Below are 16778 nucleotides of genomic sequence, written 5' to 3' on the forward strand. Positions count from 1 at the left end.
CTTTATGATAGTATTGGAGAGAGATAGGAACAGACAGACTAGAAAGGCGTTTAGTTGGAGTAAAGGGAATTATGAGGCTCTCAGGCAGGACATTGGAAGCTTAAATTGGGAACAAATGTTCTCAGGGAAAAGTACAGAAGAAATGTGGCAAATATTCAGGTGATATTTATGTGGAGTTCTGCATAGGCATGTTCCAATGAGACTGGGAAGTTACGATAGGATACAAGAACCATGGTGTACAAAGGCTATAATAAATCTAGTCAAAAGGAAAAGAAAAGCTTACAAAAGGTTCAGAGAGCTAGGTAATGTTAGCGATCTGGAAGAGTATAAGGCTAACAGGAAGGAGCTTAAGAAGGAAATTAGGAAAGCCAGAAGGGGCCATGAGAAGGCCTTGGGGGGCAGGATTAATGAAAACCCCAAGGCATTCTACAAGTATGTGAAGAGCAAGAGGATAAGATGCGAAAGAATAGGATCTATCAAGTGCAACAGTGGGAAAGTGTGTATGGATCCGGAAGAAATAGCAGAGATCCTTAATGAATACTTTACATCAGTATGCACTACAGAAAAAGATCTGGGTGATTGTAGTGAGGACTTGCAGAAGGCTGAAAAGCTTGAGCAAGTAGATATTAAGAAAGAGGAGGTGCTGGAGCTTTTGGAAAGCATCAAGTTGGATAAGTCGCCGGGACCGGATGAGATGTACCCCAGGCTGCTGTGGGAGGCGAGGGAGGAGATTGCTGAACCTCTGGCGATGATCTTTGTATCATCACTGGAGACGGGAGAGGTTCCAGAGGATTGGAGGGTTGCGGATGTTGTTCCCTTATTCAAGAAAAGGAGTAGAGATAGTCCAGGAAATTATAGACCAGTGAGTCTTACTTCAGTGGTTGGTAAGCTGATGGAGAAGATCCTGAGAGGCAGGATTTATGAACATTTGGAGAGGTATAATATAATTAGGAATAGTCAGTATGGCTTTGTCAAGGGCAGATCCTGCTTTACAAGCCTGATTGAATTTTTTGAGAATGTGACTAAACACATTAATGAAGGGAGAATAGTAGATGTAGTCTATATGGATTTCAGCAAGGCAGTTGATAAGGTAACCCATGCAAGGCTTATTGAGAAAGTAAGGAGGCATGGGATCCAAGGAGACATTGCATTGTGGATCCAGAACTGGCTGGCCTACAGAAGGCAAAGAGTGGTTGTTGAAGGGTCATATTCTGCATGGAGGTCAGTGACCAGTGGTGTACCTCAGGGATCTGTTCTAGGACCCTTACTCTTTATGATTTTTATAAACAACCTGGATGAGGAAGTGGAGGGATGGGTTAGTAAGTTTGTGGATGACACAAAGGTTGGAGGTGTTGTGGATAGTATGGAGGGCTGTCAGAGGTTACAGCGGGACACAGATAGGATGCAAAGCTGGGCTGAGAAGTGGCAGATGGAGTTCAACCCAGATAAGTGTGAAGTGGTTCATTTTAGTAGGTCAAGTATGATGGCAGAATATAGTATTAATGGTAGGACTCTAGGCAGTGTGGAGGATCAGAGGGATCTTGGGGTCCGAGTCCATAGGACACTCAAAGCAGCTGCACAGGTTGACTCTGTGGTTAAGAAGACATGTGGTGTATTGTCCTTCATCAATCGGGGAATTGAATTTAGGAGCCGAGAGAAAATGCTGCAGCTACATAGGACACTGGTCAGACTCCACTTGGAATACTGTGCTCATTTCTGGTCACCTCACTACAGGAAGGATGTGGAAGCCATAGAAAGGGTGCAGAGGAGACTTACAAGGATGCTGCCTGGATTGTGGAGCATGCCATATGAAAGCAGGTTGAGGGAACTCGGCCTTTTCTCCTTGGAGTGGCAGAGGATGAGGGGGGACCTGATAGAGGTATATAAGATGATGAGAGGCATTGATCGGGTAGATAGAGGCTTTTTCCCAGGGCTGAAATGGTTGCCACAGGAGGACATATGTTTAAGGTGCTGGGGAGTAGGTATAGGGGAGATGTCAGGGGTAAGTTTTTTACTCAGTGAGTGGTGAGTGTGTGGAATGGGCTGCCAGCAATGGTGGTGGAGGTGGATTCGATAGGGTCTTTTAAGAGACTTTTGGATAGGTACATGGAGCTGAGAAAAATAGAGGGCTATGGGTCTCTAAGGTAGGGACATGTTTGGCACAGTTTTGTGGGCCAAAGGGCCTGAATTGTGCTGTAGGTTTTCTCTGTTCTATGTTCTATGTTTTATCTCCTCTGCACTGGTTCCAGTGCAATCACATCTTTCCTATAGTGCAGCAACTACAACTGCACACAATACACTAGATGTGATTCAACAAATATTTTATATAGTTGTACCATAACCTCCCTGTTTTGATATCTATACCCTGGCTAATGAATGCAAGTATCCCGTACATCTTCTTAAACTCTACTGCTATCCTCAATGACGTGCACACCAAAGTGCTCTATTCCTCATTATTTACTAGTATTCCATTCTTTTCATTATAATCTTATTTGTCCTCCCAAAATGCATCACCTCGCACTTGTCAGGATTAAATTCCATCTGACATTTCTCTGCATATCTTACCAACTGATCAATATTGTTCCATCATTATAATGTTTGACGAAAAGTAAGTGAAGCTTACATAAGAAATCTAAGAATTTTTAACCTGGCAAAGTTAAAATTAATTTATGAAATGGAATAGAAGAGCCAAATTGTTACAGATGATTAACCAACATAAAGGGCAGATTCTTAATCCCTTTGTTCTTTGGCCCTCCCTGAATTCTGAATCATAAATCCTTGAATCACTTGATAGATAAATGCATGAACAGATTAATATTGTGGTGGTTGTGATATAAAAACCTTAAGTTTTCCAATTGTATTGTTACCAACCAATGACACCAGGGAGAGCTGTCATTGCATTGTTCAGACATGACAACATCCAGAACTGTATAGACAGATGGGATGGGCATGAAGACAATGAATCATTCCAGAACACATTACATGCCACCGGATATAAATACCGCCTTTGTCAGTGATCTTGCTGAACATTGTTTTAAAATTTCTTATTTGTCAATTTTTTCCCTCCTCACCTGGAGGCAGTGCTGAAGTATGATTCACTGAGCTTTAACAGATTTTCAATACCTTACCTGTATTAGCTGTGTTGTTAGCATTTATACAGTACCTCCAAAAGGAGATAGGGTCGATCATTGAGTTGGAGCTGAGAAATGTTGAAGGAAGGCATGATTAAATATGTTAATCATGTGGGGTCAGGGTGTACTTCTGGAGCTCTGGGAAATGCAGCACATTGGAATGTTTTGGGGGAAAGTTACAAAGAACAAGTAAGTGATGACTACAAGGGAAAGAATGGGAGGTGTGGCAGGAACATGCAGTCACTTGTACTAGGGACTGAGTAAAGCATAGAGCTGGACGAGTTTGGAGGGGAAGGGAGTGGAGGAAACTTTGTAATCAATAGGCTGACGAACTAGAATGTCATTGAGGACTGGGGACAACAGATGAGCAGAACTTAGGTCAGGATAGGGTGCAAATCCAGAGTTGCAATTTCTGTCGATGAGACCTCATAAAGTAATAATTGTCAGAAGATTATTCCATTTTTGGAGACACAACGTCAAGCCAGCATTTGTCTTCATTCTGTGCGTATTTATTAAATTAATATTAACCACAGTAAAATGCCCTAACTAATTAACTGTTTTCTTAACTAATTAACTGATAACTAATTAATTATCAAGACAAATTATTTTGCCTGCCGTAATTTCCTTGGATGGGTTCAAATAAAGTAACATGGACAAAAGCTCAAACCTACAATTGAACTCAAAACTGGCAATATTCAGGAGTTCTTTAGGGAATTCATTTCAAACTTCATAAAAAAAGTGCATGCACTTTAATAGAAGTGCAACATTTGAAAAAAGATAGTTTTTAAAACAGTTTTTCTTTTGTTGTCTTTGTTGATTAAAGAGTATTCTTTGAGAGTTTCAGAAGTTGCTTTGGGAACTCTAGTTTGTGTAAAGTCCTCCAACTAAGATTTTAGAATGCCACAACTTGGAGTTACCTTGCATCCTTGTTGTGGAAACATGTCCCAATTTGCTTCATAGTGGTAACATCAAAAGAAGAATTGTCACTATGCTGTTAGGAAGCATAACAAGAAGTTTGGAGAGAAGCTTGATTTGCTCTGTGGATTTATAGAGAGGGAGGATTTTAAAGGAGAATTGAGAGAAGTGGCATAAGGTGAGGCTTTAAAAGGAGAAGTAGGTGTTGGAGGTGTAGGGAAGTTGAGACTTGGAATTGACAGCACAACGTTGGCTGGTGGAAGCAATTGTCAGACTGGTGAGCCTGCAGTAAGACCCCCAGTCAAATTAAGAAGTCAATGGAAATATTAGCAATTAAATTATGGATGGCAAGCCCCTTTCTCATGAGGGTATAGACATTCTAGAGGGAAATACAGAGAAAGACATTGATTATCCACATACAGGTTAATATGGATTCTCTTGGATAGGGCTGTGTTAAATGGGAATCTCACTGAGAGAAGGATTGGGCAGTTCACAAAGAGACAGCAATTAATGGATCAAAATGCTCCCTGAAAGTATTCAGACTCAACTCAGTAAGGTTTAGGTTTGGTACAGTAATGGAGAGAAAGAAGTCAAAGGAGTTGTGTTGGTTTAGAGAGGATAAAGTGCTGCAGAAGAAATCAGTTGTGGCATACCTGGAGTCAAGACAGACAGAAAGAAAGAGCGAAAAGCCCAAGTAAAAAACAAAAGTGTTCTAGAATTGGCAAAATAATTTGGCACATATTGTACTTGCTTCTGTAATATAATCCTCACTTCATATGGAATTCTAGATTGGAATGCCTGTGTTTCTTTGCTCATAACATTGATTTTGTATTTATAGGGTCGGACAGTCCTCAATCAATGATGAAAGATCGATGTTGTTCGGTCATTTTACGTAAGCAAATGCTGGAAGAATCACTCGAGGCCTGTTTGAATGAACTGAAAAAACTGTGTTTACGTGAATCCGTAAGTATTAGTAAAAGAACCCCAGTGGGTTTTAATCTCCAGATTTAACAATGATAAATAATGTTACAATTGGTAACAGCACCTTTCTCATATTAATGAATTATGTTATGCAATAAGTATTATAAAAGTAAGCTGTACAGCGTATTACTGAACAAAACATTCATCTCAGTTATGTTATTATTTAAAGACAAGAATGCATTTTATTGCACATTTTGATTGAGGACATTTTATATTCAAGGTTTATTAATGATATAAATACTGGCAGTCATTATCGGCATAACTTCATCTAAATATGTTTCATTGCGTTTTGTCTTTAGGAGTTGACAGGATATTTGCCTAAAGAGTATCCTTTAGCTGAAGGAGAAGAGCCACCCACTGTCCGCCGACGTGTAGGAACAGCCTTTCAACTGGATGAACTGACAATTACTCCCAAAGGAGAGGTAGATTACATTCTACTTTAAATTAACTGCTGTGTCTTAAAAAGATTGCATTGAATTAAACGCTATCTTCTTGTGAAAAACTATACCATGGGTCAGATTTAAAAAAAATGTTCTCCTATGCTTTATACCAATGCCATTGCTGCTTTTGGAGTACAAATGGTCTGCATAAACTGGCCTAGTTTGTTTAAGAAATGATTTCTATGTCATTGCTTTGGTGAAGCATAAGGAAGCATGATGAATACTAAATTTACACGATGATCAAATCCAGAAATTCTCAAATGTTTGAATTCAAAAGTTTTTTTTAAACTTTATTGAAAGCATATTGATGCAATGATTGTGCAAAAGCAGGAAAACTGATCCCACTTAGCCATTTAAATGCAGAGCTCTGCTATGCAAGTTCTATCAAACTTAGAGGTCCAGAGCTTGTTGACAGCATTGAAAGAACAAGTCCTGTACTAGCTTAGAAGACAAAGGGAAAGGTAAATTCCTTGTTAAATTTATTTTGTGCTTCCTTAATGTTTTTAATTATGTTTAATTATCTATAAGCACTTTAGGTATTTCTAGTGAAGTCTGTTTACATTTTTAAAAAGCCAATAACTTTCTAATTATTATTAAATATCTGTGAAGGTCAGAGAGATTTAATGACTTCACATCCTTTACGAATGGCAAAGATGGTGGCAGGGCTTTGTTAGCTGTTGAAGATCTCAAGGTAGTTTTGAGGCCACGGACTCCTCAGAGCACAACTGCTGCTGCTCAGATCCTGCTGTAATTTTGTCCCATTGTATATGGACTATGTAAATATGGACTGCAGGTGGTGATTCTGGGCAGACTTCAGATGGCACTTCTGGGTAGTGGAACTGCGTAAGTAGGTCCTGGCCAACTGTGCTCTGGAAGATATTTGTAATAAATTCCCATTTGACTTCTACAGTCTCACTTAAGGCACAGAATGTTGGTCAACAAATTTGGATCTTGCGTCTGATTCATATAAAGTCAAGATCCCAATGAATTACATTGACATAATGAGAATATGTACAGTTACAATTCAATAATATCTTTCTTTTGGTTTTGTTTATCTTTAATTTTACGTTGTGTGGAAAAGAAAGTAGTTCATACTTGTAGTTTTAGCCCTAATTCACAGAAAAGTACATTGTTGGACACAAAATACATCAGGTTTTCCAACACAGTTCAGAAACATGGTGAGGCTAAGATGGAGTTTGGGGGAATAGCAGAAGATTCCAATTATTTATTAACATGTTATACCTGATATTGTAATGCTCACCTGCATTTTCATTTTCATTTTGATTGTTCTGAAGCCAAATTCTGATTTAAACTTGTAGCTTTTGCAGACGGCTTGACCTCTTAACACCAAATTTCAGATTATTAGAAATCCAGAACACAGCTTAGTTGGAGAAAACACCAAACAATGCTTATAACCCCATGCCCACAATGTTACAGAGACTAGGATATAATCACGAAGTATTTTTCACCTGGAAGAAGTGTTTAGGTCCCTGAATAGTGTGAAGGAAAGAGGTAAAAGGCAGTTTTTCACCTGAATAGAGCATGTGGGTTTTTCATGTGGAAATAGTATTTTGCCTGTAGTTCATTTTAATTCTGCCTATTACTTGCTAGGACTCTGAACTTGACTGTCTGGAGCGAGACTTTGCCTTGCAATTACAGTTTGTGGAGGCAGCCAAACGCCTTTCTCAAGAAGGAAATTTAAGCAGGCATATAAGAAAACAAAGAAAACATGCCTATAAAAAAGAGCAAAAGAAACTAAATGAAATCAAAAATACTATAAATGAACTTAAAGCTATAACTGGTGGAAGAACAGCACAAACAAGTAATGGGGTTGAAGGTATGTTACAATTTTAACTTCATTCTAACATAAATATGTAATATGTTACTTGTCACCACAAATATTATGAAATGTTTTCCTTCAGACCAGCAGAACAGCTTTTTCCTCAGGCAATGGTAATAGGAGCTGGTTTGTGGTAAGAGGCAGGGGATGTCCAAAGATTTCTTTGGATAAACTTTATGCAGAAAACATGAAATCAGCTAGTATTTGTAACTATATGAAAAAAGTTAATGTTCTACACATATTATCCATCTGACTGCTTGGATTCAAGGGTTAAGAATTGGAATGCATGTGAAGCAACAGACTCTGTGGGATACTGATTTTACCTACTGGAAACGCAATTTGATTTCAGATTTTCCCTTTAAGTCTTTGAACTTAACATGGGATTTAGTTCAATAACCCATAAAGCCATGAAAGTCAAACTCAATGGCAACATAATTGTGTACCAACAGGAATAATCATTACCAGGGTTGATATGATAATTATTATAACAATTAACTAATTGGTCTTATTTCTGCCAGTTATTACTTGAATATACTGCTAGCTATTAATTTACAGCTTAGTTTGCAATGGACTTGTAAAGGAAAAACATCTCAATATAGATACAAGGCAGTATCAATGAATCTTAGAAATCAGAAATAAAACAAAATGGGAGTTAATGTTTCAGATCAGAGCTGCTTCCAGTCATAGTCTGCTGTATATATTCAGGTGCCAAGGTAGTCTTTGTGTCCAATGTTTTTTTGTTTGCTAGATTTTAAATAGTTGTCACATTATCAACTTTATTATAAACTTAGCTGAAATTTACATTTTTCATTGTGTTCAGGATGACTTGTGTACAAATGAAGAGAATTGAACTTTTCTGTACACATATGTGGACAGCCAGGTCCTAATTGCTTCATTTTGAATTCAGTTAGGATTCTGTGTTTGGATGTAGGACCATGTTTTGTAGACAGGGAGGTCTTAGTAAGGCAACTGACTAACATAACCACAATTTTATTATTCATGTGGCTGACAATACTTATAAATATTTGTTTAGTGATGTATATGGTGATTCATGATTCTCAAAGTCTGGCCTTGTACCATAATGCTGAGAAGGGCCCAATTAATGGGAACATCACACTTATAAGGGAAATGTTTGGTGTAGATGAGTTTCAGGAAATCACGCTGGAAAGTGTGAAGACAGACAAAGGAATTCTTTGTCTGTCTTCACACTTTCCGACAGTCCAAGTTACTGCTGTGGACCCAAAAAATATAACTATCTCTCCTGGCCCAATCCTTACTAGTTTTGGGTCTCTGACACCATGATAGTAGTACGTCTGTCTTCTTTTGACCACTATGAGTTGACTTCCTACATTTTTCTAACCTTAGAATTTTAGGGTCATACATCACAGAAAGGGGCTCTTCGGCCCACTGAGTCCACACTGACCATCAAGCACTCATTTACACTAGTCCTACACCAATCCTGATTTATTCTCCCCAGACCCTGTCCCCTTTGCCACCCCCCACCCCCCAAGATTCAATTGACCTACCTCTTTGGGATGTTGAAGGAAACCAGAGCACCCTGAGTCTCATAGGGAGAGTGTACCAACTGCACACAGATAGCACCCAAGGTCAGGGTTGAACCAGGGTCACTTGAACAGTAAAGCAGCAGCCCTACTAGCTGTGCCACTGTGCCACCCCAGTGGTCCATAAGTCTGCAGCCAGAGTGATTGCTTATGTTGAAGCAATTTTAATGATCCTATCACAATGAAGCTTTATCAGTCCCAGCTGGTGGACTCTACTACTTCTAAGAATAGGTGTGACCTCTTTCTGATCTACAGAGACAATATTCACATCACAACTCTTTTGACTCTTTGGGTTCACCATTTTCAGCTGGCTTCACGTGTTATACGTCAATGACACATGACTTGTTGGTTTTAACTGCAACACCTTGGAATATTAGGCTTGCCTTGCAAGGACGTCACATGTCTGAGGTTAAGCTGAAACGTCACTTGTTGCCTTTGCACCAGCATCTTGGCATAAATACGTAGAGCAAGTCTGTAGAATTGACCTAATTTGGCACCAGGCACAGTGTGTTCAACTAATATCTGAATCTACCCCTGTCTCATGTGGCTCATCTCATCCACGTTTGTTGTCCTGTTCATCATGCACTGCTTGTAGAAATAATTGTCCACTCCCTGCCTTCATGTTATTTTCTTTCAACCATTCATGTTGCTTTTCACAATGCATGCAACATTTAAGCTATCTTGGCTTCACTCTCCCTGTTCTGCCTTTTACCTCTCCTTTCACTGCTCAATTTCCTTCTGTTTGCCATCCAACATTCCTAACTTGGCAAATGAAAATCAAAAAACTGCAGATGCCAGAACTCTGAAATATAAACAGAAAATGCTGGAAACAGTCAGCAGGTCAAATATGATTTGTGGACAGATTTGCTTCAGGTCTGAGACTCTTCATCTGAACTGGCAAAGAGAGTAAAACCAGTTTATATTCAGTAACAGAGGAGGTAGGGGAGGAATGGGTAGAATATCAAAAATAATTACCTTTGTTCTACCCATCCCTCCTTCACTTTATCTGAACTTTCCCTCCTCCTGGTTGTGAATGAAGAACTGGTGACACTTAATTATTTCACTTCTTGGAAGATTGCAATGTCCTTTAATGCTTATAATGCATGCTCAGGGTCTTGTTTGTGGGCTTTTTACTATGGGCCAACTCTCTCCTTTGTAAAAAACTAAAATATAACATTATCTCAACATTCATCTAGTCCAGTTCGTTCACTATTTCCAGCTGAATGTATACTGTAAAGTTTTCTCTTCTCTGCTTCAATTCTTTAGACTGGAAATCCAGCAGTTTCTGCAGTGCTATTTGCCCCACTATACACTATCTCAACTTAATCACACAGAACTTCATCTCTTGTGCACATCAATGTGCTTTCTCAATTGGAAGGGGTTGTGCCTGGCATTCAGTGTTCAAATTCAGCCATGGAGTTTAAATTTCTTACTTTCATTAACCAGCACTCAGTATCCTTCTCTCATTAACTCATTAGAGTACCAGAGAATAGCTAGTTAATGTAAATATGAGACAAGCAACATTTCCACTGCTCTTACTCCCACACAGGCAGACTGGTTCTGCCCAGTTTAACACCAAGGCACTTGCAGAGGTTGGTTGGTTAAATGCTACAGTTCTTAAGTGGTTGCACATCCAGTATTACATTACACAAACTAATGATGGTGACAACAGAACATAACACATGACTTCTGACACTCAGCAGCATTTCAGAATAACATTCAGTATTGAAATGAGGTGAGACTTTTTAATAATTCTAATGATAATGATAAATTAAAATACCTTGGATTAATCTCGTACATCAACTATTTTACAAATGGAATCTCACATCCCACTGTCATTACCTTTGATCAAAGTGATTGCTTTAATTTCAACCAATCAATATAATTTCTGAACACAGCATTACTTTGTCCATTATGCTACTTTGTATGTTATGATATTCCAAAATTGATGTTTCATCAGTTATTTTATGTTTATCATGTCAAAATAATAATCACTGTGATCGTTATATGATACATAGCATTGAAAGTAGCACTAAATCTCTCAATATGTACTATAATTAGATAGCAGACATTGTCTCTAATCATGCATCTAAAAAGAGCACAAAGACATCACTAGCAGAGGTTCACACGTACTCAGTGATCACAGCAGAGAATGTAAATTATTTCATTATACTTCATTCATTCATTCTTCTGATGATTGTGATGACTGAGAATCTCTGGGCCCATCCTTCAAGCAACAGGCAGCTGAAATATCAATATATCCCAAAGTAGCAAAGGAACACACTTAAAAGTCTTACATAGTATTACGACATTGAAACAGACCATTCTGTGCCAACAAGTTCACACTAGTGTTTATGTTCCATACATAACTCTATTCCTTTCTCCCTCATATGTCTCCTTAGTTTTATATTAAATGCACCTGGGCTTATCACTTCAATTACTCCCTGTGCTAATGATTTTCATTTGCTTTTTGAATAAATAAGTTTCTTGTGAATTCCTTACTGGATTCATTTCTGATTTTCTTCTATTTATACCCTGCCCCAGTACTAGTCTACTGCGCAAGTGGAAACATCTCTGCCCAGAAGTTCATCCCTGATCAGTGGTGCTGAACACATGACACTGTAGCAACATCCTTGCCTCTGCCTTGAGTTCAATGGAATGGATTTTGGTAGCAGAATGTAACATGCTGACACCAAAATACATTGTGCTTAACGGTAGTGACCAAGAATGAATTTCTAGGTACTTGTCCACATTATCTTGTTATCCCATTTCAAAAAGTAAAATAATTCTTGAAGCTAAAAATGTGAAGTCCAATGTATATTCTGTAATCAAATGTGTATCTTCATTTCATTTTGGTGATGCGTACTGGTAGCAAAAAAATTGCTCTGTCTTTTTTTAAAATTATAATTCAGTATCATGTCACCACCCACTCTTGCCTATTCAATCTTCCCTGACAAGAAAAATCATTCAATCCTGACATAATTCTAATTAAATTTCTTTGCACCTTATCAAGTGCTTCTATATTCATATTATAATATGGTGATTAGGATTTTCATGATATCTCATATGTGGTCTTGCCAAAGTTCTATATAAATTAAACATTTTCTCCTGTTTTCAATTCTAACCCCAAGGAAAAGAACCAGGGTTCTTTATTAATTTTTACCTATGTCACTATTTCTCATACTTTTTGTATCCATACCTTCAGATCCCCTTACCCCATTAAGGCATTTATTTTTCAAGGAATATATGGCCTGCTTATTCTTGCAATCATAATGTAAAACTCCACAAATCTATTTTGAAGTTCATTTGCCAATTATACACCCAGTCTGAAGTTGATTATCGACTTCTTATATGTCATGGATCTCCTCTTGGTTAAGCATTCCTCTATTTTGTGATTGTTCACAAAATTTTGAAGTCGTATTTTACTTTCCCAAGTCCAAATCATTTATGTGAATGATGGGTAACAAGTGAACTTCACAACTTTAGGAGAAGCTAATATTATCCTCGTAATCTCCAGTGTCATTTGATTAGGATCAAACATATGGGAAAATCTGTGAAAATATTAGAAAATAGATGCTGTGTTTTTGTGTCAGAACCTTATCCAAAGTCGCATCATTTATTTGATGGGAAGCTAGGAAAAAAGTCCATGTAATTAATATAAGCAAGATAACAATTTTTATGACTCCACTATTTGTGACCATAAACATAGCTGCTTGGGCCCTCAGCTCTGGGATTCACTTCCTCTTTGTCACAGAACCAATGCACAAATTGAACAGCACAAGGACATTTATTATAACAAAGTAGCAGCACCAATTTAGCATGATCCCTGCAACCATTTGAACAGGGTGGTGGTAGGGTGCCTGTTAGATTCAACTTATTCCAGTGGACCTAGTAAATCACAAGAACAAAATTATTTAAAGATGAAGTGAAGAAGGAATTGTTTTACAAAATTACAATCAGATTAACTACTTTGTTTGACTAAGTTAGAAATACAAAGAATAAATATTTTATTCACTTGCATCAGATTATCATTTCTCAAACATGTTTTGTTTTTAGAACTGAGTGCTTCTGATGACAGTTCTCTGGAAGATGGTAAGTTCTCAACATAAAGGGGCTGAAATTGATCTTGCATTGTGGAGTAAAACAGGGGAATGTGAAAGTGAGCGAGATGTAATACAGGCTGCTAATTCACCATCACTCATTGTTTGCCACCACATGAAACAGTTTTTTAAAAGTGATCTTTGTGAATGCTTTTCAACCTGGTAGCTTACAGGGCATCCAAAATATCACTCCTTGACAGTAAGTAATTTACTAGATTAAATTAGTGTGAAGATCAATTTTTGTTTGTAGGTTTAAATGTCTGTAACAGGTCCCATGAGACAATGCCCTCATTTTGCACTGTGGTATTAAACTTTTTAGGACTTGTAGCTGGCAATGATTACCCTGGTGGCAGCAAAGTGTAACCAGAAAGAAGAGACTCAAGCTCCATTCTTGGAGCTATGTGGAATGAATGTATCAAGCTGTGAAATCAAATACCTCTCCCAACACAAGTCGTCGGTCTACATTTAGTAAATTTTAGCTCAGCTCTCAGGATAGTCAGCAGACAAGCTGGTGGAAGGAAAGCAAAGGCAAGCTGCTGCATATGGTATAAGTGTGTATATAGAAGGAGCACATACTTTCTGGATGCCTACGTAAGCAGTTAGATTGCTAGATCTTAAAATTTCTTATGGTGGTGCAGCATTGAAGTGGTTAAATTATTCAGAAGCCTGGAATATTGATTTGGAGATATAAACTTATTTAAACTCAGCAACTGGGGAATTTAAATTCAAGCAAATACATTAACTTTTGAATAAATAGGTAGTGTCAGTGATGGTGACAATGGAGCTGCTAGATTGTTGTACAATCTGCCATCCTTACCTGGTCCAACCAATACTTCTCTCAACTCATCCTTGAAGTTGTTTCTTAAGTGAATGGTTATTCAGCACAGAAGTAATTAGGGGTGGACATTAAATGCTGGGCTTGCTGGTAATGTTGACAGCTCATGAATGAATAAATACAAATCATTTGACCAGAAGGAAATAATTTGTTTAAATATCTAAATATTTTTCCCCATTATTGATCCATATTATTGTTTGCTTTCCACAGACACAAGACAGCACCACAGCCAGTGTTCATCCACAGAATTCTTGCCAGCTACTCATGCATTGCAAAGGAGTAACTTGCCACTGCCTCTTCTACAGCCCAGCAGACCTACCCCACCCCAAACCCTGGAAGGACTTTCTCCAGGTTGTTATCAGTGCAGTGACTATGAGAAATCACCCATCGTGGACACAGCATGGGCAGAGTCTAATCTAGATGAGCCATATGAGAAAGTGAAAAGACGTTCCTCTTTAAATAGCAAGTCAAGGTATAGCTTATATTTATTTGCCAGTCATCTCAATGCAAGTGCTTTTAAAGTTGTTGGCAGGGTTCCCTCAACTGAGCAAATGCATTTGATTTTCTGATTGTGCAAGAGAAGGTGGAACATAAATTGAAAACCTGTATCAAGCTGGTTCACTGGATTGATTCCTGGGATGAGGGATTGTCTGATAAAGAGATTACGCAGACTCAGCCTTTATTCTTTATAGTGTAGAATAATCAGATGTCATTTCATTGAAACATACAAAGTTCTTGCAGGGCTTGACAAGCACATGCAGGGTAAATATTACCCCTGAATGGGGTTTCCAGAATTGGAGGTCACTGTCTCCAGAAGAGGTCAGCCATACCAAACTGAGATGAGAACAAATTTCTTTAGCCAGGGGATGGTTAATCTCTTTGGAGTTCTCTACCCCTGTGGTTGCACAGTCACTGAAAGTATTTGGGAAAGAGATCAAATGATCTTTGGATAATATGAGAATCAAGGGATCTGGGGTCAGTGCAGAAAAATGGTGCTGAGCTAAAAAATTCAGCCATAATGTTATTGAATGGTCAAGTATTATGAAGTGCCAAATCCCTGTTTCTACTTATTATCAAAGATCTCACAAAGTAGCTAAAATATCCCCCAAAAAAGTCTCTAGCCTCTTTCTTTAGTAATGCGTGAAGTATATCTAGAGTTGTCCATCATCTACAAGTTGGATTTCTTAATTCTTTTATGAAATATTTTCCATTTCAATGGTCCTGGAAAATACTATTATCAGCACAATACCAAATGAACATAAACAGAAATAAATAACATTGGTCAGATCAGACATAGTGATTTGATTCTGTGCCATATAACTCTGTGACTCTGACTCTAAGCAAGTAAGTTACTGTATGTAACTTTACCTTAATAGCAGTACCTGGACTGATGTACCTTTTCCTCTGAGTCACAACATCCTTATCAACAGTCCATAACATACCCCAGCACCATTTCTTTGTTTTGCTACATTCCAGACAGCCTTCTGATTTTTCTATACCATCATAGTATGATTTGTTCTCTTTATCTCTTGGAACAAAAGCTTTAAATATTTCCTGGGGCTGTCCTACTTCAAGCAAAGAGAATTGAGGAGAGATTTGATGGAGGTGTACAAGGTCATGGCTGGTTTAGAGAGGATAAACAGAGAGAAACTTTGATTCGTTAGCAGATGGCTCCAAGGGTCAGAGTGCACAGATATAAAATTTTGGATATAGGTATAAGCGAGATGTGGGAGAAAAGTCTTATTACACAGACAGCACGTTGATCTGGAACTCACCTGTAGAGGTGGTGGAAAGAGAATCAATAGGGAGAGAATATGTTGCAGGGCAATGTGGAAGGATTGAGATAATGGGACTAATGGAATTACAAGGAGCCGGCAAAAGCTCCATGGGCTGAAAGGCTTTCTTCTGTGTTATAAAAATAACTTTGAACTTTCTGAATAGCATTTAATGCATTTAATGTTTTATCTAATAGTTCTATTATTAGATCATTGCACCATCTATAAAAGCTCACCTCCCTTATACGGGTTGAGAGAATCGTTATTTTAGACAATTCCCAGTCTCACTTTGAAATTCGTACAGAAGAGAATATGTTAACAAAGCATGTCTTGCTTCTACCTTGCTCTCTCTCTCTTTCTCTCTTTCTCCATCTCTCTCTCCTTCTCTCTCTCTCTCTCTGCAGTAACAATATCATGCAATTCCTTACATGACTTTCTCCTGTCACATTATTTCCACCAAGCTCGCCCATGGTATCCTTTTATTGTCCTCTGCCACAATGTTACTAGTATGTTCTCCAAATCTCTAGGTGGTTGTTAATAGTGCTTGCTTCCCACTGAGAGCCCAGTACCTTATGGTTAGGTCTTGTTGTGGATTATTACTAGCTACAATCTTGCTTTGCTTTCCTTTCCTTCTTACAAATAGCCCTTCCTCCTACCCCTTCTACTGCGAAAGATCCTTCAGCAATAAATTGAAACCCAACAAGACTCCTAATCACTGTCATAATCCAATAGTTCCTGCTACTTTCCAAAGTTAGCCATAGCGTTAAAAGCAATGACTGCAAGGACAATTTACAAAGCAACACTAAATTAAGGTGTGGTGACAAGCGCTCGGGTAAGAGGGGCTCAAGTGTAAATGAGGTTGGTTGACCAGTACAATGAATGGTCAATTTACTGAAGCATATTAAGGAAGCTCCATCACAATTAATGGAAAATATGATTATCAGGTACCATTACCATCTTCACCTTTCCCTCCCACCCTGATCATATACCTTTTCCATAACCTGCCACCTTCCTATATTCCACAGCAACTTCCCATATCACTTGCCAACTTTCCAACAGACCATTGTTTTTGTCCATATTGCTATAACCTACCTTATGCCCACCTACAATTTCAATGATTCCTTGAGCATTTTCTGCTTTATCATAGCTTTTTAAAAATGTATAATGAATAAATGTCAAATAAACCTTTTTTCACATAA

General features: G+C 38.2%; 1 protein-coding gene across 3 annotated transcripts in view; it reads left to right on the forward strand.

Moving 5' to 3' along the window:
• The window catches only part of LOC127581002 (innate immunity activator protein-like), a 60374-nt gene that overhangs the window by 23058 nt on the left and 20538 nt on the right, over positions 1 to 16778 (forward strand). For 2 of the 3 annotated variants that reach the window (XM_052035055.1, XM_052035053.1), the window contains exons 3-7: positions 4885 to 5009; positions 5327 to 5449; positions 7079 to 7304; positions 12926 to 12961; positions 14015 to 14276. In XM_052035055.1, coding sequence (XP_051891015.1) covers positions 4885 to 5009; positions 5327 to 5449; positions 7079 to 7304; positions 12926 to 12961; positions 14015 to 14276 — 772 coding nt within the window. Of the gene's footprint in view, positions 1 to 3499; positions 3633 to 4884; positions 5010 to 5326; positions 5450 to 7078; positions 7305 to 12925; positions 12962 to 14014; positions 14277 to 16778 lie in introns of those variants that run through there. The other variant, XM_052035054.1, reaches the window with a different exon arrangement.

Source organism: Pristis pectinata, chromosome 20 (assembly GCF_009764475.1).
Source record: "Pristis pectinata isolate sPriPec2 chromosome 20, sPriPec2.1.pri, whole genome shotgun sequence".
Lineage (NCBI taxonomy): Eukaryota > Metazoa > Chordata > Chondrichthyes > Rhinopristiformes > Pristidae > Pristis > Pristis pectinata.